This window comes from Apostichopus japonicus, chromosome 19 (genome assembly GCF_037975245.1).
Source record: "Apostichopus japonicus isolate 1M-3 chromosome 19, ASM3797524v1, whole genome shotgun sequence".
Taxonomy (NCBI): domain Eukaryota; kingdom Metazoa; phylum Echinodermata; class Holothuroidea; order Aspidochirotida; family Stichopodidae; genus Apostichopus; species Apostichopus japonicus.
In genome coordinates, this window is record NC_092579.1 from 7845079 (window position 1) to 7870069 (window position 24991).

General features: G+C 37.7%; 4 protein-coding genes and 1 non-coding gene across 5 annotated transcripts; 2 read left to right on the forward strand and 3 right to left on the reverse strand.

The window, feature by feature from the left end:
* Positions 1 to 1556: 1556 nt before the first annotated feature.
* Positions 1557 to 10901, reverse strand: LOC139959698 (sushi domain-containing protein 2-like). The gene is made up of 2 exons (XM_071957504.1): positions 9252 to 10901; positions 1557 to 7623 (listed from the first exon to the last, which is right to left on the reverse strand). The coding sequence occupies exon 2, from the start codon at positions 7616 to 7618 to the stop codon at positions 3941 to 3943; it is 3678 nt and encodes a 1225-aa protein (XP_071813605.1). The 5' UTR covers positions 7619 to 7623; positions 9252 to 10901; the 3' UTR covers positions 1557 to 3940.
* Positions 10902 to 10903: 2 nt separating this feature from the next.
* LOC139959761 (sushi domain-containing protein 2-like) lies at positions 10904 to 12034 on the reverse strand. Its single transcript, XM_071957603.1, has 2 exons — positions 11938 to 12034; positions 10904 to 11811 (listed from the first exon to the last, which is right to left on the reverse strand). The coding sequence occupies exons 1-2, from the start codon at positions 12032 to 12034 to the stop codon at positions 10904 to 10906; spliced, it is 1005 nt and encodes a 334-aa protein (XP_071813704.1).
* LOC139959762 (IgGFc-binding protein-like) lies at positions 11391 to 13407 on the reverse strand (the record flags this gene model as incomplete). Its single annotated transcript, XM_071957604.1, has 1 exon — positions 11391 to 13407. A coding segment is annotated over one exon (1143 nt), but the record flags the coding sequence as incomplete, so codon positions are not given.
* Positions 13408 to 19047: 5640 nt separating this feature from the next.
* LOC139959763 (uncharacterized) lies at positions 19048 to 19503 on the forward strand. Its single transcript, XM_071957605.1, has one exon. It carries the CDS (start codon positions 19048 to 19050, stop codon positions 19501 to 19503), a length of 456 nt encoding a protein of 151 aa, XP_071813706.1.
* Positions 19504 to 24867: 5364 nt separating this feature from the next.
* On the forward strand, positions 24868 to 24939 carry Trnag-ucc (transfer RNA glycine (anticodon UCC)). The gene has a single exon. It is a non-coding gene; the product is annotated as a tRNA-Gly (tRNA).
* Positions 24940 to 24991: the final 52 nt, after the last annotated feature.

Genomic DNA, 24991 nt, shown 5'->3' on the forward strand with positions numbered 1-24991 from the left:
GAACTCTACGGAATTGGTAGACAGTTGTTCACCTTTGTTGTATCTTCGACAAACTGATGTGCGTGATAGCTTGAGTCAGTTCAAATATAAATTCAATGGACAGTTGGGCGCCATAAAGAAACGACTGAAATTTACACAGTACTCCTGAGGGTAGAACAATCAGTTCATTTTTTACAGTCGAACTATTTCAACACCACACTTTATATGTTTGTCTCGCTGTTGAGAAAGACTAGTAGGTTTTCCCCCTAGTTCTTCCCAATGATGTCAGTTGTTGGACGGGAACCAACAATTCAAGCAGGGCCACAATGCTCTTGTGCGGTAACGTGTATCCCAATTGAGATACACAAAACCCTGAGTATGTAAAAAGATATTCGCGCAGGGATCCACTCTCATTCTTAGCCTCTTATGAATTGGAACTGATTATATGATCATGACGATGGTGCATAGACATACATGGGACATAATATATGTAATATGCTTGCTGGCATAGGTGTATAAAGTTCAAAGTTCGAGGTGAATGCGCCGAACCGACTACATGTGACGAGAACTGCAAATAACAAGGACAACAAAGTGGCAGATAATTGAAAATTTCGCTGTGACGAAAGCAATTTTGCTGGACCTTATTACTCGCACTTAGATTCATGCTATTCTCAACTTCAATTTTGCGAACGTCGTCGTGTGCATGCTAAGTGTGCAAGATTACCTCTAAGACTTGGACAAGCCCAAACGAGCACTGATGATTGTAAGAGGCAAACACAACCAGTTGAGAAATTTGTTTATGAACGTACTGCGGAGTATATTATTTGAGTTGATTAATCGTCAGTAGAGTATTAAAGTTTAATCCTTTCATCCTTTTTCTTTGTATTAAAAACTGCCCCTTGTTAGATCAAATTTAATTTGATGTACCATAATCATGCAAAGAGAACGAAGAACGAATGAATTAAGTGGTAAATTAGTATTACTTGTGTTTATTTTTTTTTGCCTTTTCTAGCAGTGCAAATTTTGTTTCAATTATGATATCGTTCGAACCTTCTGCAGTGAGTTTATGCCATTCTTTCTCATTCGCGACCATGCAGTTGCCAGATCACATTGAAAGGTACTAGACTGCATGAACAGTGTGAAGGCTCGAAAATATTCTTTATTTATGTCCAGTACGATTGTTATGATTATCGACCTGAAAGATATTTGATAATAGCATTCCAAATTGGCTAGGATATTGATGTAAATAAACACATTTTCTTTTGCGTGTTACTGAACAACTCAAATAGTGATAGTGAAAAAGTTACCCCTACATTGAAACATGCTAATGGGAATTGAAGTCTGTTGTGGCGAAGTACGAGAATATGAAATATCACAGGCGCATGTTCTCTAACGTAGGGTGATTTCAAGTCTAGAACTGCTTGTTGACCGTTTTCAAGTGATCTCGATATTCTCACTTGAAGTCAAACATTAACTCGTTTTCGTCAGTGTTTACCGTGTGGCACATATATAAAAAGGAGACTTAGTGACAGGATTTAGTCTTGTTATGCCATAAGACAAAATGAAGACTCTGAGCGTCAGTGATGTGTCTATAATTATTTCGGTTCTTTAAGGTATAACTTAGCTTTAAAATATGCTTGATGTATGGAAATCTCTCTTTTTCTTAAGAACGACAGTCCTAAATGTTGATGTTAATCCATTGTTTTAAAAACCTCTTATAAAGGACCTCTTTTGTTTTCATAGAGTACCCTTGTAGGAAAATTGAATTTGTCTATGAAAGTGTTATATATTATACACATGGTCTTTGAGAACATAAAAGTCGTACGTTTTCTTGAGAGTTTAGGAATGAAATTCAAACGAAATAGATCGTCGCTGTTGTTATAAGAAATGTACTGGATCTTGAGTAAGTTTAATGCCGCACTCATTAATGAGCACTGGAATACGATGAATAAACGGACCCAACGGAAACAGGTAAGACTTGCTAAAGTTCACCGCAAGACCAGCTAGACGAGATCTTGACGTTTTTAAAAACACGAACAGTTTCCTCAAGATGCTCTGTTATGACCACTAAAAAAGACAGTATCATACGCGTATTGAGGCAACCTTGTTTCATTTCCGGCAATATTAATACCCCTTAGAATGTTATTCCTATTAATTGTCAAAGCTTAAATTTCTGCATAGAATGAAAATGTAAGGGCTTAAATGGCAGCCCTGCCTAACACCTCTATTAATTGAAAAGAAAATTGTAGTACAACTATTGTTGCAAATTAAAACATTACTGTTGTTATAGAGAACATGAATCAACTTTTCGAAGCTATTTCCTAAGCAGACCCTCACAGTCTGGCTCTTTGTCATTAACCATCCAGAAAAAAGGCTTCTTTGCGATCATTTAGAACAATTTTGTGAAGCAAGGTAGCAGTAATAATGTATCCACCGCCCTGATGGCTTTCTTTCTTGATAACAGTAAAAAGTCTGGCTTGAATAAAATAGTCACCCCAACCCCCGAATACAAGTAAAAAGATGAAAGATATGATTCCGCCCCATCCATTGCACCAATACCTTTCATCACCCAAACAGCTGTGGGTCTCTTGAATGAAAGATGTATCACACTTACGTCTATGTATTCATTAAAGAAAACAAAGCTGCCTTCGTTTCCTTACTTGTCCCATACCTCTGGAATTTTTTATAAAAAACAATTGTTAAATCAGCCGCCATTTGTAGACCTTTAAAGGTACTAAAGGGTTTGAAAAAAGACAGCATACATTAACAGTAAATAGAATTGTGAGAAATTTTTAAAGTGGCATGGAGGAGTAAGTAATAAAAAACACAGAAAAAGACGATCAAATCTAACGGATGCAAAAATAGTGTCCGTCAGACAAAACGTCTTCATATTGGGTAACAAAGCAGAAAGAGAAACTTCCATATTATAACTACGAAGCCGAAGAGAAGAAGTTAATGTTAGAAGTATCCAGGATCTGCCTTGTAATGGTATGGCTTTTTCTTAAAGTCTCCAATCCTTCCATCACTGCCCCTCCATGCCCCGCTAACGAAACAAAGTGTGATACCTCCCTTAAACAACTCTTGAACTATCCACGAAATTATAATCTTTGTCGTTTTTTCCCAAATCTGTTGTAACTTTTATGGAAGATTTGGATATTTAAAAGGATGTTAAAAACGATAAATAATTTTCAAAACATGTTTTCAAAGTATGAGAACGCTAATGCTGCGTTTGACAGTTAGATATGTTTTCAAAGACCCCTTAAGCCTCCATATATGCAGTAGATCAGTGGTTTCGTGGTCTTTGTGTAACACAAGATAAGCTTTAACAGCAGAGTCTTCGTTGTTTATACATCGCGCTGTCCAGCTCCAACGCGAAGAATGTTCGCATGTAGGCTACTTCAGCGATTTCGAAGACAGTTAATGAACTGTGGTTTGAGTGTGTATGAGGTGCAACGCTATGTACGTATACAACTGGGCATGGTAGGCTGCATAAGTTCGCGATATGTACGTTATATATAATAGGCAATCACCTCTGCGTCTACACACGAGAGTGTATTTGCTGCGGAAAAAAAGTGTTCCAACTTCCAAGTTGCTCGGTTTGCCTATGCGCCTGCACTTTATTAATGAACAAACGGTGCTACTACTACTACTACTACTACTACTACTACTACTACTTCTACTACTACTACTGCTACTTCTACTACTACAACTACTATTACTACTTCTACTACTTCTACTTATACTACTACCACTACTACAACAATATTACTACTAGACTACTACTACTTCTACTACTACTACTGCTTATAATAAAACTGATGATGATGATGATGATGATGATGATGATGATGATGATGATGATGATGATGATGATGATGATGATGATGATGATGATGATGATGATGATGATGATGATGATGATGATGATGATGATGATGATGATGATATACGCATCTGTCTGTTAAACAACTTGTTGTTTCTTCTTGAAAAAACCAACAACGGCAATGACAACTAAGCCACAGATAACTAAGACCGTGGCTATTAATGCAACAATCATACCACTGCCAGAGTTTTCGACACATGTTGGTAGGGTTTCCGACCAAGATGTACTAGCAAGGCATGTAAGACTAGCTTGCCCCATCAGAGTAAACCCCTTATTACAAGTTATGCTGATACTAAAACCAACGTCATACACATTTCCTTCGATAACACCGTTCTCAACTGAACCAGGGGAACCACAACCTATGGCTACACACTCTGGTAGTTGTTGAGACCAAGAGCCATTAGAGTGACAAGTTACCTCACTATTTCCCTCTATATAGAAGCCCCCACTGCAAGAGGCAACTAAAGTGTAGCCCACAAGAAAAACACTACCATTAATTCCCCCATTCTCAATCTTCCCTGGATGACCACAACTGACAATTTTGACCAACTTCTCTTTAGCTTCTTTGAATGTTTTGATATCTCGAAGCGATGCATTCGCAAACGCGATGCTGTTTGTTGTGACTGCATCATATAAACACGTTACCGAGTCACCACAAATGAGTCTGACCTCCTCGCTGACGGAGTCTACATCCGGAAATACCAGACTAGGAAGAAATTCTGGATTAAAGAAGGTCGAGAAGCCAGATGGAGGTAAATAAGTGAATTTAGAAGTGTTTGTGTCAAGGATCCATTCAAGTCCAAAATCAAAATGAATTGCTTTCAATGATGAGTTAGGTAACAGTGAAGACCCGTTTGGTAAAATAAAGTCATCATCGGCGATATCATTAAAGTTTCCCAGTAGTCCCTCTGTCTGTCCCTTAAAACCATCCGGTAATTGTAAAACAAAAGACATCATTTCTGATGTGATCCTAATTAATGCTGTTGCTCCAATATGTAGGCGTAGCGTGATTTCAGACACGTCAGGGTTAACGGTTAACCTCAGTCCACGGAAGTCTTGCTTTCGGATCAGATATCCATCGAAGTATATATCAATTGGTTCACCGTTCAAGAGAATGAGCGTTCCATTTAAAGATGACCTTTGAACTTGAATTGTATCAGACATGTCGGAAGAAAGTACAAAGGCTGTGTAGACGCTTGCATCAGTATCAGCTAAAACCTCCATTCTGGTTTGGAATGTGAAGTTATGCAGAGAAGATTTGACCAAAACAAATTCACCGGCACCGTTAAAAGTGAACTCTTTCCCGTCCAGACTGATGAAATGAGGATCTCCTGTGCCAATAGTTGGTCGTGGTGGCTGATAATCCGAACAATCATCCGATGGACGGAATTTATAGTAAGTTTCACATTGACTTGTCAACTTGCAGCAGGCTATAAATGGAAGGACATCGATCCAAAAATGTTTTAAGGTGCCACCAAAGCCCCCAGGAGCATAGGCATCAACCGTCCCGCCTCCGGGAGGTCCAACGAGTATATTACCATCGGATCCATAACAACACTGTTGTCCACTACCTCCTGATCCTGATCGATAACACGACGAAGCTCCCGGGTGATAATATTCAAGAGATGGGTTTTTGTCACTTTCAAAGCTTTCATCAGCTGCTGCCTGCTGATCGGTGCACGGACATGGCGGTAGATCGCCAACGCTAGTAGATTGCAACCAGGACGAGCAGATTGATCTACCAGATTGATCTGTCATTTTCAAAATGCCGCTGGATAGCACTTGAAACAAAGACTTTCCATTTGCTTTCAAGGTGATCACTGACAACGATAAACCAAACGAACTTAGTCCAATCAAACTTTCCGTTGGTATTTCCGATGGCATGAAACGAAATGTACCTACGTTTTCAACACTGCTTGCAATTATAATATCATTTGACCAAACAAATCCCTCATCTTGATCAAGTTCTCTACTGGCGACTTGAATTGAAATATCGATGTATTCCACTGCAAACAGTTTGGCTGGGTCCCACTCAAGGATAATTTCTTTTTCTTTTGTAAAATCAATGTTACCTTCAATTTCATCTGATTGCATCACATTGAGTGTAGCAGGAAGGACATCTTGGGGAAGAATGTAAACATTTCCCCTGAAAGGAAAAGTTTCTTTGCCGTCAACGGTTACGTCCACGGTAACGTATGATAGCTGTTGAAACCTCGGAGTAGTGCAAATAATAGTGTAAACATCAAAAACATAACCACGTACTTCAACCTCTCTGTTATCTTCATTGAATCGACAAAATACATTTTTAGTATGTACTTCATTACTTTCAAGACATGGAAGTGTGATAGTGAGTTGTTCTCCGCCAACCTCTCGCAAAAAGAAGGGTTCAATGTTTAGGAGGCGTTCGTCATTTGGAAGGAAGAGTCCAGCTGAATAGCCATACGTCTCGTCGCGTTCATATCCATAAACAATTACAGAAAACGGGGACGCATCGACGTACGAACTTTGTTCTACGAAGAAGACCCCTTCTCCCTTTGGAACCTCTACCGTATATACATCATATGGTGTACCGGCTATGCTATGATGGCTGTGACTGCTATTTTGTAAAATAGGTTCACCGTTCACTAGAATGGTCTCCGACTCATTTGATTTGACTATAATGTTGAGAAAATTAAAGAATCCTTCACTGTCTCCGCCAGATTTTGGAGGAGTAGAAAATCCAAAAATGAAGCTGAATTGTTCTTCAGAGGGAACCTGAATTATAGATGGGTCAACGATATTTTGATTTATTGTTCTTAAAAGCTGCAGGACAGAAATTGGTTGATTTGAGGTTATGACCCCACTTCCTTGAAGCTCGCCTTGCCAAAATTCTCCGACTTGCAATGTCACCGGTTCGATACCTGGAATGGTTACCTCTGAATTCTCGTAATAGGTGTGAATTACATACACTGATCGGTCCAAAACGGATCCTGTGGCCGTATAAATATAGGTGCTACTCCAGCTTTCTACAGGTACCAACTGCTCCGAAAGCGTATCGCAAAAAGAACTCGGCGTAGATGCACATACGTGACCCGTAAAGAGGGCAACTGGCTTATCGGTTTCAATTACACTGCCTCCAATGTATTCTGAATCGCTTACTAGTTGTATTACTTCATTTTCGTGGATCGTCAGTTGCATCGTATCGCCACTCGAGTAAGAGGTGTCACCGATAGTGACTCCTGCGGTTAGGACGATCCTTATGTCAGTTTCATCCTCCACGCCTACAATAGCAAAGAGACTCGGCCGGCCATCGCTACTTTCATAGCTCATTGCTACGTAAGATAGTCCAAGATTATTCACAGGAATAGCCAAGAAAGCATCAGTTGTAAAAGGTGCGTAATTAAGGCCGTAAACAGATACATCACTGGTTGCGGTCACTTGAATGACTTTGTCACTATGTTCTGAGGTAGTACCAAGTAATAAGTTGGTTGGAATTTTAATTCGCTTCGAGTTTCTCGCATCCAGATCAAATGTTATTACATACGGCCCATCATTACTAGAACTCTTGCTGCTTATCCTGACTGTTGTTGATTGATCGCTGAATGCAACAACGATCAGAGAGAGTTCAGCCGTGGTGGGGTCACTATCGTGGTTGCCTGTAAATGCTATCACAAAATGGCGTCCTCGGGTAATACCAGCACAAATGTCTGCATTCCCATCAACTTGGAAGACTAGATTAACAAGAAGGAAGATGATAATAGCAAGTCTGTTCGCCATTGTTTCTGGAAACGAGAAAGGATAAACATTGTTTAGTATGGCGTGTCCTGATACATTAAAACAATTCCCATAATAAACAGTACGATGTGCTTTGCAAAAATATCCGAACGATGTGTGGCCCTTTCAATGTTAAGGTGATGTATTGCGGGCCTAAAATTTCTACAATTTAGTGGCAGAATTATTCTTGCAATAGCAGTTCTTTACTTTACACGAACAATGTTATTTTTCTTTTAATTTTATAAGGTAGAATACCGGCAGCAAGGACGCCTGCGTTATAACGTAATTTTACGATGTACCTTGAAGCCATTTATTCACGTCGTTATATTCTATTAATTGACAGCAGTTCTAATGCAAAATGTGCATCTTTGATTGGGATGTTTTTCTACCTTTGTACTTATATGTTATTGATTGTAAGCCCACCATTGCCCGTAAAGGCTAAGGGATACCGCAAGTGGTAATTCTGAAACCTTAATTGAATCCTAAATCACAACTTTTCCTCGTTTGAAGTTCGATAGAAGATAGATAGCAAAACCCCAAAGCAGCACAGCAAATATAGTGTCTGGCATCATCGTTTTTAGCAATATATATATATATACATGTCTATATATATATATATAAAAGTCGATGAATGCACAATGCTAAATAACATTTCTTATTTTGTAGCCTTAATACACTATTACATTGTACAAGCGGCGTACCACAGTAATATTCGGTCAACATTTCACCTCTAATTTACGGTTTTATAACAGCCTTAAGGGGTCACCACAAACCTGCACGCCGTTGCTGTTAAGAGAGAGAGAGTGCATGAACCTGCTTAGCGTTTCCTTTATGAATCATTTAAAGTTCACGAGAAAGCAAAATCGATAGAAATTAGCTACTGTCATGTTGTAATAGACTGAGCCTACTTGGTTTTCCTTCCGCAGTGGACGGGGGTGTAAGTGAGTCTACACGACAGTCAATGCTTAGCAAAGAACAACTGAAATCGCTTGGTTACAGTGTACTGATACTGTGTCACAACTTAATTGCTAACGATATGCACATACTAGTCATAAACATAACCCTTGTCACATGTGTATGTGAAAATATAACATTTTGAAGCCCTATCATACATTTCATTACAGACACGACGTAGTCGATCTCTCGATGGCTCGTTTTTGTTACTATTGTATAGGGATTGATCACACAACCATTACGATTTAGTTTTCATCCAAACTTAAATTCGCATTCGCTGAGGTCGAGCGAATGAAAAACTACAAAAAATAACACAAAACAAACATCCAAACAAGCAAACCATAAAACAAATGATAAACTCATAAAGAAATCTAGGAAAGAAACAAGTAAGAATCCGATTAATGTTTGAAATCAATACAATAACAAAGATGGGGACAATTTTGTTTACTGGAAAAGATTGTTAAGTCCATCGAGATTGAACGCATAGGCTTAATGGGTTTTTACTTCATTTGTTTACTGTAGCATATAACCTTCTCCTTCGTTACAATCTGTAACAACATTAATTTAATATAAATAGTTTTGCCTCTCATTTGTTTACGTTTATGACTGCATTCAGATACTGATGAATGTGAAACATCAGAAGTTTATATAATGGATACTATACACTAATTTTCGAGCTTACCTGAGATGTGAACACGATAGGATTGGTAGACAGTTTCCTTTTCACCGATGTTGTATCTTAGACAAACTGATGTGCGTGATAGTTTTCGTCAACTCAATATAAAGTAAAAAGACAGTTGAGCGTAATAAAGAAAGGACTGGTATTTGCACAGTACTCCTAGATGCATCAGCTTATGTTTCACAGTCGAACTATTCTAATGTCACACTTGGTTTGCTTGTCTCGCTGTTGCGAAAGACTCGAAGAGTATGCCCCTGGTCCTTTGACAATGATGGCACCAGGCCAAGATAACCAACAATTTAAGCATACCCAGGGTATAAAAAAATATATTCAGGAAGTGATTTACTCTCAGTATTAGCCTCTTGCGAATTGGAACTGATCATATGATCATGACGAGGGAACATAGACAAGCATGGGACAGATGTATCTATCTTATAGTTGCTGATATAGGTGTTTCAATGTTTGTATTTACAGTGTGCATATTTGAGACGTATGTTGTTTCATGTGAGAAACATTAACATGATCAATTTTTGGAATTGATTGAGCTGAGACATTTAACATCATATATCTAAAAATTCACTCATCCCCTTTTAAATCCACGAGATCTATTATATCAAAGTCCGAGTTGAATGCACCGAGCCTTCTACATGTGACGAGAACTGCAAATAACAAGGATAAAAAAGTGGCAGTTATTTGAAAATTTCGCTGTGACGGAATCAGTTTTGCTGGACATTATTACGCACTTAGATGCATGCTATATTCACTTCAATTTTGCGAACTTCGTCATGTGCATTACTTTGTGTGCTAAGTGAGCAAGATGAATGATAAGACTTGGATAAGCCCAAACGAGCACTGATGATAATAAGAGGCAAACGCAACCTCTCAAACGTAATTGGTTTATGGACGTACTGCGGAGAATATCATTGGAGTTTATTACTCGTCAGCATTAAAGTTCACCCCGTTCATTCACTTATCTTGCATTGGAATATGCCCCTTGTTAGATAAACTTCCCGATTTAATTTTATGTACCATAATTATGTAAAGAGAATGAAGAACGAATGATATCTTCGCTTACGTCATCTGTATTGGGAATTCCAAAGTCGGAACAAAGTTAACATCGCTGAACGAAAAAAAATCAGTAGGTGGCAGATAAGTAAAAATCGAAGTATTTACATCTAACATCCATGAAAGTCCAAAGTCGTAATGGATGATATCAATCGTCGAGTGTGGTGATAAGGTTGATCCATCTGGTAGCATCAAGTCATCTTCGGGATGGTCGTTGAAGTTACCTAACAAACCCTCTGTCTTTTCTTTAAACTCGTCTGGTAATTGTAAAATGACAGACATCATATCTGGTGTTATACGAATCAATAATGTCGCCCCTGTGCTAAGAGAAATCCTGACCTTTGACAAGTCTTGGTTGATCGCTATCCTCACTCCAGGAAACGTTTGTTCTCGGATAAGATGCCCTTCGAAGGACATATCAATCTGAACCATATCCATCAAAATCATTAAGGAATCATCCAATGGTGACCTCTGAACTTGAATAAATGGAGATAGATTAGACGAAAAGACAAATGCCGTGTAGACACTTGCATCAGTACCAGAAAGTGCTTCCATTCTTGCTTGAAAAGTCAGATTATGTAAAGTAGATTTTAGAAGAAGAATTCTCCTGCACCGTTAAATGTAAATTCTTTTCCGTCGAGACTCAAAAAGTGAGGATCTCCAGTGCTGCGAGTTGGGCGTGGTGGTTGATACTGTGAACAATCATCTGAGGGGCGAAATTCGTAGTAAAAGCTACACAAGTGACTTTCTTGCTTACAGCAAGACAACCAAGGTAAGATGTCATACCAAAAATGCCAGATGGTACCAATGTGTAAAGCATAAGCATCAGCAGTTCCGCCCGCCGGAGGTCCAACTAGGATATTTCCGTCACTCCCGTAACAACACTGCTGTCCAGAGCTACCTGATGTAACACTAGAGCGAAAGCAGGAAACGGCACCCTCGTGGACGAAATTAAGATCCGACGAGTCATCTTCCTGGAAATTACCGTCAACGAAAGCTTGATCATCGGTACAGGGACAAGATGGAACGTTGCTAAGACCATCAGGCATAAAGTTAGCTAGCCGATTGTCAGACCATTCGTTACAAGATGTCGAACCAAGCACCTTCAAAAATCCACTAGAGAGATGATACAATATTGACTCTGATCGTGGTTTAACAATAAATACCGCTACAGACGTACCAAACGGGGCTATGTTTAAAGGGAAATTTTCAAGCATTAAATTGAAACTGCCAGTATTTTCAACCTGTTTGATGTCGATGTCCAATGACCAGCCAAATCCTGGACTCCCAAAGTTCGGAAAACTTATCCTAACAGAAATATCTACCCATTCTACAGCGATGAAGTCATCGGATATCCAATTAATAAAAATTGTTCCATTTTCGTTGAAATTGATGTAGCCAAATGTTTGCCCTGACTGTTCTACAACAACTTTTGGAGGGAGAACGTGCTGAGGGAGAACATGGATATTTCCTCTGAACAGGAATGTCCTTCCATCATCTACAGAAACATCAACTGTGACATAAGATGTCAAATGAAATACCGGCGTGATGCAGACAATATTCTAGAGGTCAATAGGCGTCCCTGTTACTTCTTCTGTAGCTTCTGTGCTAGTGATACACCTACATTTTATGCTGTGAGTTTCAGCAACATTTTCTTCAGGACAAGGTAACGTCAGAGCCAGTTGTTCTCCTCCAACCTCTCTCACAAAATAAGGTTCCATGTTAAGGAGACGTTCATCAGTAGGAAGAAATAGTCCAGCCGAGGATCCATACGTCTCATCATCTTCGTAGCCATACACAATGACCGTAAACGCTGACGTGTTGTTTAAAGAACTCTGTTCTACGTAATACGTTCCTTCTCCTTTCGGGATCTCTAATGTATATACGACATAGTCTGTTTGTGGAATGTTGTGGTGGGTGACAGTGTCATCTATTCGAATGATCTCTCCGTTCATTTTTTTTTCATTAGTATTGTCGAAGATTCGCTGGCTTTGACAACAATATTCAGGAAATTGAAGAAGCCGTCATCATCTCCACCGGATGAATAAGGTGTAGAAAATCCGAAAATGAAACTATATTGGTCTTCGGCAGGAACCTGAATAATAGATGGATCCACTATTACCTGGTTTATTGTTCTCAGCAGTTGAAGAACAGAGACAGGTTTATTTGATTTAATTATTCCACTTCCAACTAGTTCGCCCTGCCAGAATTGCCCAGTTTGTAAAGTAATTTCTCCCACAGTCGGGACGCTTACCACTCTATCGCTATAATGGACGTAAATGGTGTAAACTGACCTATCGCTGGGCGTCCCTGTTGCTGTGTAAATGTATTGTGTACCCCAACTCTCTACTGGAACAAGTTGCTCCGAAAGGGCGTCACAGTAAGATCCTGGTGTTGATGCACACAAATGACCTGTGAATACGGCTATTGGGTTGTCACTTTCAATCGTACTACCTCCAATATATTCAGCGTTTGAATTTGCAACGAGCTGCACTACTTCATACTTGTTGATATTAATCTCTAAAGAATCTCCTCCTTGATAAGAAACACCATCAAGGGTTACTCCAGCAGTGAGAACGATACTTACCGAAGTATCATCCTCTACACCAACAATAGCAAAAAGGGAAGAATCATCGTTGTCACCGTCATTTTGATAACTCATTGCCACGTGCGAAACGCCAAGGTTATCCACTGGAATGCCCAAAAATGCATCAGTTGTAAATGGAGCATAATTAAGGCCATAGGTAGATACATCTCTGTCAGCATCAACAGCGATAACTCTGTTGGTGCGTTCTGATGACGTACCAAGCAATAATTCGGAGGGAAGAGTTGCTCGAAGAGATCCCCTTGCTTCAATCTCAAACGTTTTCTCATACGGAAGTTGTTTGATAAGGTATCGGCTGCTTATAGTAACAGTCGTTAATTGGTCACTAAATGCTACCACGATCAGCGACAGTTTTGTTACATCATAATTTGATACATGGTTAAATGCCAATACAAAATGGCGTCCCCGTGTAATACCTGAACACGATCCATCTCCTGTTGCAACTTGCAATTGAGCCACTATGAAAGCAGCTGCTAAATGCGACCCACGTCACTGTTTCCTGGCAGAGAAAGAAACGGAAATTGTGTATTTTATGTGTGTTGTCAATGAAATCGTGCTTTTAGTGCTAATGTGGTACATGTCGGCAAAATGTGGTGCAACCCAACATTAATCAAAACCAATCCAAAACTTGCAATATCGACCGCTCAGACTTCGTATACCAACAAGCCTAGTATATATTTGACATGCTTTCTAATAATTGGAATTTCTTTGAAAATCTTCAGTCATTTTGGTTCAATAGTACTAGATTAAATCAAATAGTAATATCTTTATCAAAATAACCTGGAGAATCTGCTACAAATTTCAAAAAACGATCTTTCTCCACACAATATATAGCAAATACACATGAAAATGATTACTTAACGACTACTGCTATATGATGTTTGGTAAAATGCCCTAAAGTAGTAGAATTAGCTCAGCTACTAATCGCAGAAGCTTTCAGAATATTCTGAAATTCATTTTGTAAATATTTATAGGCTCTGAGATTTAACCAGAATTGTTGCACGTCTCTTTATGTTTTCTTCTTGCTATTCTCTTCCGGTTTGCTTGTCTAGTTTGGACTGTATAACTTCGTAAACAACCTAAATGTATGCTGTTTGTATCCATAATATACTGCACTGAGTATAGTAGAAATATATTACATAACCGGTTTGTAGTTACAAAAGTCATTGTAAAGAACTGCTGTAATATCACCAATCTTTGTCATCGAGAACTCATCATGAAAAACGCCAAAACTAAAATAATATTTAGACAAACAGCATCGATGACGTCATCTAATATTAATAACGAAAGTGCCCCTGAGCAGAAGTGGTATCAATGGAAAGGTTGACTTTTTACTTTACCGATGTTCTACAATGCTAAAATACGGTCTTTCCTATGCTCAAGAGCTGGACGTTGTTTGATTATAGATCGAATCTCATTTGAACGAGAATGTAAAATTAGCGACGAGACGCAGAGAGTCAATTTATTGCCGTAAGCAACATCTACTTACATCTAAGAAGCCCAGTGTTGACTTTATTTTGGGAAAACTAACCAGCAGATTTACTTTCTCGAGGACATCTGTCCTGTTGAAATCAACTTTGTTTTGTACGAAACATCATATACTTGGGTACATCTCATATATGTCTCTGTCAGAAGATGCTTACAGTCGCAAGAAAGTCGGTTGTTTTCAAAACAGAAACCAACCAAGAATTTGCCTACATAAAATGTGTATCGTAGTTTATGACCGTTCTTCCAATTACGAATCTGCTGATACTAACTCTTTATGTTTGGAAGAAAGTGAAGCCTCCTACACTTTGCTTGGAGATTTTGTATGAATCTGGCCGGTCGTGGAATATTGTTTATAAAAGCACCTTGACCATGACCACCCATTCTACTGTCTGTCGGGGCAAAAAATATTTTAGATTCATTCGGGAAATTTTAGACCACTCCTTGCGTTTACATCTAATAATAAACCTACTTATAGTCCAATAATTTGACTTATAAACAGTTTTTAGCTGTTCTTTCCCCTGGGGGATGACTGTTGCACCCCCTTTCATTGAATTCGACCGCAAATACGACAGGGCTACATCGCCTCCTTTATCAAAGTCTGCATTTGCATCAGTCTCTGTCTCTTCCATATAAAGGTTCCTGCACACACCGTACTCAACCAGTCGAGGCATTTAAGAACCCCCCTCCCACCTTTGAAATCCTGTGCACGGCACTTGAGTACATAGTAGTATCATTCTAATATTTCCATTTCGGAAAACGATCCTTCACTCTAATCATGTCTTTGCAACAAAATTGCATATATATTGAAGCTGTACCCCGCTTTCTACTAGAGTCTAGTAAATAAAATATAGAATTGCAAAGGATGGGAAAAGAAAAAAAAAAGATTTGAAAGCTTGGTATAAGTTACTTACGTGCTTTCTATGTGCATGAAACTTAATCTTACTTCCTCGTCGTTTCCAAAGATCATGCAAACATATGTCCAGTAGAGATGAATAATGATGACCTTCAGCTACTGCAGTCTATATTCATACGATATCTTATCTCAGAGTAAAAGATATAAATATTTATCTCACTATAAAATCATTAAACAAGTAACCTTTACACATGTATCAGTTCTAAAGTCCAGTTTGTCGAGTTCGTTTTTTTTTACATTACCCCTAATGGGTTCGAGTTACATTATGTGGATGGAGATTTTTTAGTAGCACTTTGCACCTTTACTGAAGTAAGTTTCAACTCTCCCCTAACAATCACATAAAGTAATACATATCAAGAACAACTGGATGGTTGAAAATTTTCAATTAAATGACATTAATATATCATATTCACTCGGGCCCATGGCTAATCACTAACACGCTTTTTTTTTGGCACATCAATCTGCCAATCACAAAATATGATCGTTTCCAATTGGTTGTCTATTGTTTACTTGAACAATTTATAACTGGATAGACAAACTTGGAAGATTGCCAAAGTTACGAAATCTAACCGCTTGTCAAGTGCAATTTGAACAGCTAGACTAAATATTAACTGCGGTAAAATAGATATGGGACTAGGGGGTAGGTTGCCACTTGTACATACGCATCTTCAGGACGGTGTTCAATATAAAAAGTCGATATCTTTAGTAAAAGTGTTACCCACTTCATACGTACAGGGCCTGATCATAATACCCCTAGTGAAGTCGGTATATGTTTGTTGAAAACTATAGAATTTATTGATATCTATGTCAACACGACCTTAGATCTATGTATAGTACTTCAACTTATAGATGGCCATGATATTGAAAAAAGTAAATTAGAAAGGTCACCCAAGAGTCTGCTAATGATCGATGTATATACAAAACTCTGCACTGCAGTCTATATGTAAAGTACATATTCTACTCATGGCAGTTCTAGCCAAAGAGGCCCAGAAGCAGAAGGTTGTAGCTAACTTTTTGTTTAAATTGGTGAATTCGCTGTCAAGTTCCGCTATCAAAGGTAATTGATGAACCTTGGAACGTGCATTGACCATTCTGTGTATTTCTGATCAAACTTTTTTTTTTTTGGGGGGGGGGGGTAGGGGCAATGAGAACTGTGGGTGTGTACTGTTGCGTTTGGTTGATTATCTGTTGTGCCGAAAGCATATGTAATTCAATATTTACCTATGTTTAATATACGTTATGCTTGACATGTTACAAAAAATGTTGAACAGTGAAGTTGATAATGATTTTTGGTTCCGATGATAATCTTAACCTTTGTAGTCATGCAAGCGGATCAGTGTGTGTATGTGTATATGTATGTGACGCCTTGCTTGTGAAAACAATATCTCAAAAAGGGAAGCTTGGACCATTTTCATATTTGGTGTGGCATGCAGGAGTACCACATTGAGCAGAAGAAGCCTATTGTTTTTGGGAGGTCAAAAATCATTTGTGGTCACCAGGGGTCAAATTGTGGACACCTTGTTTCATAATGTACTAATCACCTACAGACCACCCTATTAGATAACATGTGCGTTTCGCCTCATATGAATAGGAGAGGATGTTGGCAATTGCGCATCCGTAGATAAGAATCAGAAGTCTCGACCAAATCTCCATTGACTTAAGTGTGTCGGTAACTTTTGGAGTTGCCATGTACGTCGCTGCATACAACCATTTGCACAAAGGTGTGTAATGAACGTTGTTTACTGTTGTCTGTTGTAGAGATCAATATGTATGCTGAATACAAGAAAAGTTTCCATCTTGGTCATCAGCAATGTCAATGTTATTTGTCATATCTCAATTTATGGGCTATACTACTTAGTATGAAGTATGTTGTTCATCCTGGTTATACCCTACAGCCTATAGTGTGTCACATTCACATACGATTATTCACGTAGCATCATCGAAATCATCGAAGCACTGCAGTTTGCTGTCTGGTTATTGTTGTACAGCTGACTTCCGGTTCAAAGTTGACAGATTCCCTTGCACCATCTCAGACTCAGTGTTGACTCAATCAGTTACAAGTGATTTACCCTGCCGCTTGCGTGATGTGTAAATGGAGCCATGTACGTCAACAATTGAGCTGGTTATTTTAAATTTATAATAGGCATTGTCGTGGCTATATGGTGTAATGAGTCGCTAAAACGAAACAAGGAAACAATGAATCGACAGCATGCACCGGAAGAGAAGGACTTCTCATAATGTGTTGGATATTAAATGACATTGATATACAAACTAAATCATAATGTATTCAGGGACGTATCCAGGGGTGGGGGGGTGCAGTGGGAGCAACTCCTCCCCCTTTCAGTGACGAAAAAATGTTTAAAACTGCTATTTTGTAGGCATGATATTTTGACATTGCTCTGTTGATCTTAAATACGCGTCAGCTCCGTTAACTCGATTATAATCGTAGTAATATTCAGGCCTACTGATTCACCTACTTAATTTGGCAGTTGCAATTAGATAAATTTAGCCTATATCCTATTACAAGCTACAGTTGGCCACTGCGTAATATTTGTGAACTTTGATTCAAAGCTCAAAATACAATATTTTGATCATCGATTTAATAATTATTATAAACTCATTTGAAAGGTAGTGTATTACATCCAGTGGGGCGGAATATTTGAACGAGAATCATTCATTTGGAACGGGATGTCACACACAAGCTCACATACTAAGCCTAACCATATACATTCTGGCTCTGCATTGTTTTAAACATAACCAAATATATTTGAAATTGCAACATTCTATGAGTGCCACTCACTTTTAATATATGCCCGGTAAACCTACATGAAGGGCACTAGGTCTATGTCAGCAATGCAGGACGCAAAATTATTCTTAATGAATTGATACATTTTTACTTCTCTCTAAACATTAGAAATGGTATAATTCCTAATTATGTAAACTTAGATCAACTAAGTTCGAGTCACTCCCAGATTAATGTATGTCGTCCAGTTACAGAGTTGTTGACAATTAACAATTCATGGACGTTAAATATGAATGTGAGAGACTAAATTCTATTCGGTCAGCTTGCGGCTCTGATAAGCCAATTAGGCTTCTTCGCGAGTTCCTGTTTGCAGGAGGATCTAATATACATACAAACATACATACTAAACAGTACCTACGATTTTGCTGTCCGGGAATTCCCGATGATGCTATTTGAGTATCGAATTTCGTGGCAGCAAAGAACAAATATTAACCATTTTATCACTCCACCATTCAAACGCAATTGAGCTCTAGAATGAGCCTAGCGCCATCCGATACGTTAGTTACACACACTCACCGGAAGGCTGTCAAAGGAAGACTGCCATCAGTCAATAATGCCTTTCTATACCACTTATCTGTGTCTTGTTTTGTTTTTGAGAATCGACCACTATTTAATTAAAGATATAAGGCTCAAGTCAACTACATACCAGTTACGGACAACGAAGAAAAATTCCCAACAAACTGACCTAGCTTCCTCGATAATATCAGAGTTCTTAAATGGTGAGGAATTCAAATCAATTATTCAAACATGTATTGAGAAGGCAATAGAAGCAAAGTTTGACAAATTTATGAGACAGAATGATATGATTGAGGCATGATATGATTGAGGTCAGCTGCATGATGTACAGTGCAGGTTGGATGAAGTTGTATCGCAAAATAATCACTTGAATCCAAAAGTAACCGATCTAGAGGAGAAATGTAAAAAGATGGAGAATGCTTTGAATGAAATGGAACAATATTCCCGACGTAATTGTTTGAGATTCATGGGAGTAGCAGAGACAAAGGATGAGGACACCAACGCCGTAATTAAACCTCTTGCAGCTACAAAACTTGGAGTAACCATTCGGGACGAGGATCTTGACCGTTCCCACCGCATTGGAAAACTTAATCAAGATGGTAAACCAAGGATCATTATTGCCAAATTTACTCGCCACGATGTGAGGGACCAAGTGATACGCTCCCGGAGAAAATTAAAAGGGATGAAAATGGCCATCCAGGAAGACCTAACGGCCGGTAATTTGGACTTACTTAAGAAAGTTGAAAAACATCAGAGAGTGGAGGCAGTTTGGACGGTGGATGGAAGAATCATGGCTATTGTTAACAATGGACAATCTGAATCTAAAATGAGGATAAGATCACTTGGTGATCTTCGAAAAATTTGATCTTTTGGAACTTTCTCGTGAACCATCACTGTATAACTTGAAATTTATGGACACTCATTTCAAGCGATCAAGTGTAAAGCTGTGCATTTTTGTCTATATGTATTGTTAAAGGATCCGAGCTGCCACTTCAGCTCTTGCGTTCCGATAATCCTGTGAGATTTTCGTTTTTCATTGTAAGTTATCTTTAAGCCTCTTTACTTTACCTTTATTTTTTTCCTTCCCTTTTTCTTTTCTTGTAAATTTCTATTCATGCCCGGTAAAGAAGAACTTAACTATCCCGCCTTTAGTGAACCTGATAGTAATTACCATACTAAGGTTAACCCTACTCATGAGAATATTGATCACGATGCCAACTTTTATGATTCTTTAACTGCCCAAAACACGTGTAGCTATTGTAACGTCAATGAACTTAACAAAGTCCGGCAACAATTTCTTTTCGCTTCTCCACATTAATTCAAGAAGCTTAGGAATTTTTTTGGACAATTTGTTTACCTTAGTTCAATCACTCCATAACACTTTCACTTGTATCGGTGTGTCTGAAACGTGGATAAAAGAAGATACCCCCATTCATCTCCTTCAACTCTCTGGTTATTCATTTTTATCAAGGTCACGTTCAAATATGAGAGGTGGGGGTGTGGGCTTTTACAGTATGTTCATGATTCATGCGTTTATAAAGTCATGGATGACTTAACTGTTTTTAAATAGGGTTGTTGCGAGTCTCTTTTTATTGAAGTTGAAAACCCATGTGATACCAGTAGAACCTTGATAGGAATTATTTATCGTCCTCCTCATGACAGTAATTTTATTGATTTTATGGATAATTTTGAAAATACTACTATTAATTTATGCAATGAGGGTAAACCATGTTACATTCTTGGGGACTTGAATTTAAACTTACTTGAGTCACGTAATTATAATGTTGCGCAGTTTGTTAATACTGCTGCAGCTTCATTCTTCAGACCTTTAATTAACTGTCCGACAAGAACTTCAAAAAATTCAAACTCTTCATTGCTTGACAATATATTTACAAATGTTACTGATAAGATTTCTATTAGTGGTGTTATATTGCATGATATTTCCGATCATTTTCCTGTGTTTTGCTTAACGTCACAAAAAATTACTCCAAAATGATAGAACCAACAAATTTAAGCTTAATATGTCCCCGATTAATTTAGATAAGTTTGTACACAATCTTTCTTTGGAACCTTGGAGTGGTGTTTTTGATAGTAACGATCCTGACACTGCATATCGTACTTTTATTTCTATTTATTCTAAGCATTATAACAATAGTTTTCCTTTAGTAAAAGTTAATAAACGCACTCCTAGAAAAGACTGGTGTACTTCTGGCATTGTAAATTCATGTCATACTAAAGACAAACTTTATGAAAAGTATATCAAAAAGCCTAGTGAAGAAAATCGTGAGAATTACATTAGATTTAGGAATAAGCTAACCAGTGTTATTAAAATTGTTAAGAAACATTTTATTTCGATACAGTTATATCATCTAATCACAAAAGAACGCGGGACTGCATTAATTCTCTCATCAAGAACAAAACCTCCACTTCTTCTGTCACTTCGTTGAAATTGGATGAAAATTGTGTTTCTAATCCCTGTGATATTTCTAATGCATTTAACGATTACTTTACTAATATTGGTCCAAATTTAGCCCGTGATATTCCGGTTGGTATACAGAACCCCCTAGACTATATGTGCCAAGGTAATCCCATGAATTCTTTCTATTGAAATTCTACAGACGAAGTGGAGGTTTTAGATTGTATTTCATATTTAAAAAATTCAAGCTGCGGTTATGACGACATTAGTCCTAAAGTTGTTAAATTATCTAGTTCTGCACACCTCTCGTGCATATCATTAATTGTTCTTTTTTTCAAGGTATTGTTCCGTCTGACTTGAAAATAGCTCTTGTAGTTCCGGTATTCAAAAGTGTCATGCGAGAGAGCGTCAGTAATTATAGGCCTATATCTGTCTTACCTTCGTTTTCAAAGATTTTTGAAAAACTTGTATTTAATCGTTTCTATTCCTCTTTAATGAAACATGATCTATTATATGATTATTAGTTTGGCTTTATGCCTCAACGTAACACGTCCCAGGCTATTTTAAGTCTTGTAGATTATATTATTGAATCTTTTGAAAGTAAATGTCTAGTTGGGGGGATTTTTTTAGATCTCTCCAAGGCTTTTGATATACGCTTGACCATTCAATTCCGTTAAAAAAGCTTGATAAATATGGCACAAGGGGGGCTGCATTATCTTGGTTTAATAGCTACATTCATAATAGATTCCAATATGTTTCTTTATCTGTCGCTAATTCTTCGAAGCAGGCAATTCATTGTGGTGTTCCCCAGGGCTCTATTCTTGGACCCTTATTGTTCCTCATCTATATAAACGACCTTCCTAATGTCACTCCAAAATTTCACTTTATTTTGTATACAGATGATACTAATTTACTATATAAAGGTCGTGATATAAATACTCATGTTAACGATATCAATACTGAAATCCCCAAAATTACTGCCTGGTTCAGATCCAATAAACTTCACTTAAATACTAAAAAAAATACCACCATTATTTTTCATCCCAATCAACGACAAATAGTTTCTTCCAACCTTGCGATTATAATCGATAGAACGCCAGTATTCCTTTTCTCCCATTCCACAAATTTTCTTGGCATTACCCTAGATGAAAATCTCAGTTTGATCCAACATATTCAGAACTTAAAAAGAAAAGTGTCCAAAGCCATTGGCATTATCAATCGTTTAAAAAAATTGTCCCCATTAAAACTCTGTTAACTTTATACAATATTCTTATCTTGCCTTTTTTATCGTATTATTGTATTGTGTGGGGTTACACTTATCCTACTCATATTAATAAGCTCTATATTCTACAAAAGAAAGTGTTGCGTGCAATTTATGATGTTCCTTACAATAGTCACTCGTACAGCCTCTTCTGTGACAGTAAACTCTTAACCATATTTGAATTAGTCAAGTACTACACCTTAATCTTTGTATATAATTTTTTTTCACGACAATCTACCAAGTAGCTTCTCCTATTTTTTTTTGTATCAAATAATTGTTTTCATGCTTACAATACCCGCAATGCAAATTTTCTTTCCGTTCACCATTATTCTCTTGCAAGTAGTCAACATTTTGTCAAATACTCTGCTATTTCTTATTGGAATTCCGTACCAACTGCATTGCATTCAATTAATAATGTATCCTCATTCAAACGTAATTTAAAGCGTTACCTTCTTTCGAATAGAATTTTATGTTTTAGTTTAAAATTCGGGCCACGTCTTTGTTAAAGTTTTTTTTCTTCTCCCCCCACACTTTTTCTTATTATTATTATTCATTTTTCTTGTAACATTTTGTTGTTGTCATACTTTGTACCTTTGTTATACTTTGTCAGTTTGTATTTTGGGGATACCTCACTTACAAGTTCTATATGAACTTTTCGAGGATCCCCACAACCATATACAGTACTATGTATGTATATACTTGAATTATGTAAAATGTTGATAACGTTGATGGTTGAAATATAGTTGAACAAACAAACAAACAAACAATAAAAGTGGCTGGACCATCAATTCTAATACAGACACCAGTAGGTCAGTTTCTCAGATTCATCACACAACTCATTGACACTAAACTTTCAAAACTTTCCGATAACATGTTTGAAAATGCATTGCACATTATTTTGTCTAGAACAAATTGTGTTACCTGGCATCCGTCAAGTTATCGAGTTAACAGAAGTTAACAATAACATTTAGACCTGCTTTGAGGAACCGACGTCATCATCAATTTAATCTTATAAGCGAGCATTCCAGCGAGTTTGCATACTTACGTTAATTAAAGTTGAAATATCTTAAAACCAGGAATAGCTATTTAGACACATTAATTTGTGCCTTTCAAAATGTTATTTCTTATCGAACAATGACATATCAAGACTCTAGATCATCCTTTAATTGATCCTCAAATGTTATCGCTGTAGTGATAAGAAGATTTACCGACATTGGAGAAAAATATATGAAACAACAACAATATACGAAAAAGAGTAAGGATGCGTTGTGTACTTCAGTTGTGTTCAACAGTCTGTGACACTATCCCCCCCCCCCCCACAAAAAAAAAAGAACGAAAAGAAAAAGACGTTAAGATGCATTTTTCACATCTTTGTATAGTTTTGTTCAAGACCCGTTCCCGTTCAAGAGCTTGTTCTTGGCGAGAAACCTTGAGGAACTTGGAAACTCCTTTAAACTTTTCCCCCCTCCATTATTCCAACCCATGTACCTTAACCTTAAAGGGTGTGAAGACTCGCGCACAAAGAAACGTCTCATGCCGGTAATCTGACCTAGTTTCGAATGACGTGTAACAGAAGTGTTAGACACCACCATCGATCCCAGAAAATGAACACACTGCTTGCTACCATCGGTAATTAGACACTAGTTACAGTCAGTACATACAGCTGCGGTCAATACCCACAACACAGTGTACAAACTATACAGCGATGGACATCTCAGGTCCAGCTTCATTACTGTACTGTCTGCATTTTGTAGCGACACGAACAAAACGTCACTTGCAAGCAACGGAAAGTTAACTTTTTCTTCAGATGGCCGCACGCGGTTTGGGGCGAGTCTTCAATGCCTTTAAGGAGTAACGAGTTTAGTTTCATACGTAATGTTGTTTGACAATAAAGTTATTGTATGATTTGATTACTATATTTTACATGAGAAAGTGAATGATACCGTCTAGTAAGTGCTCATTATTTTAATTTTTATTAATTTCCTTTGTTCTTGTCCTCTTAACCATTCATTCTACATATCTGTAAATACTGATATATGGTGAAGCAGTGCTTTTACTATCAAATAAAAGAGAGAGAGATAGATAGATAGATGGTTCAATTACAGGTCAATGTATTTTAAACTATAAAGAATTTGTTCTTAAAAGGGATTAAAACTACTATGTAAAGGTATTAATATTATTTACTTAGGTCTACTTAATTGCTCCTTTACCTTCACTGGGTAACCAAATCTATGAGCCTGGGGTGACGAATAGCACCCTTATTTTCTTACTTTGAGCATGGAAGTGTTTTACCTCCATGCTTTGAGTTATACTCAGTGTGTTTGGGGCAAACAATTCCACTACAGCTGTAAAAATGTTAATTCATACGTTGTAATGGGAAGTCATATAGCCTATACAACAGTTAAAGCGAACTGAATAACAACACCTGTTATAGCTTATATGGTGACCTCTCTACATACGTGAAAGTGATAAGGACTTTGGATCTTGAGTTACATAGAAGTAAGCGTGGTCCTTGCAATTAAATTTGTATAATCATAATGTACATACAGCATGCGTTGGTGGTGTAGTGGTTAGCATTGATGCCTTCCAAGCATTAGGCCTGGGTTCAATTCCCGGCCAACGCAGATTATTTTTGTTTTCCTTCGCCCGTTGTTTTTAATATTCAGTTTGTTTGAT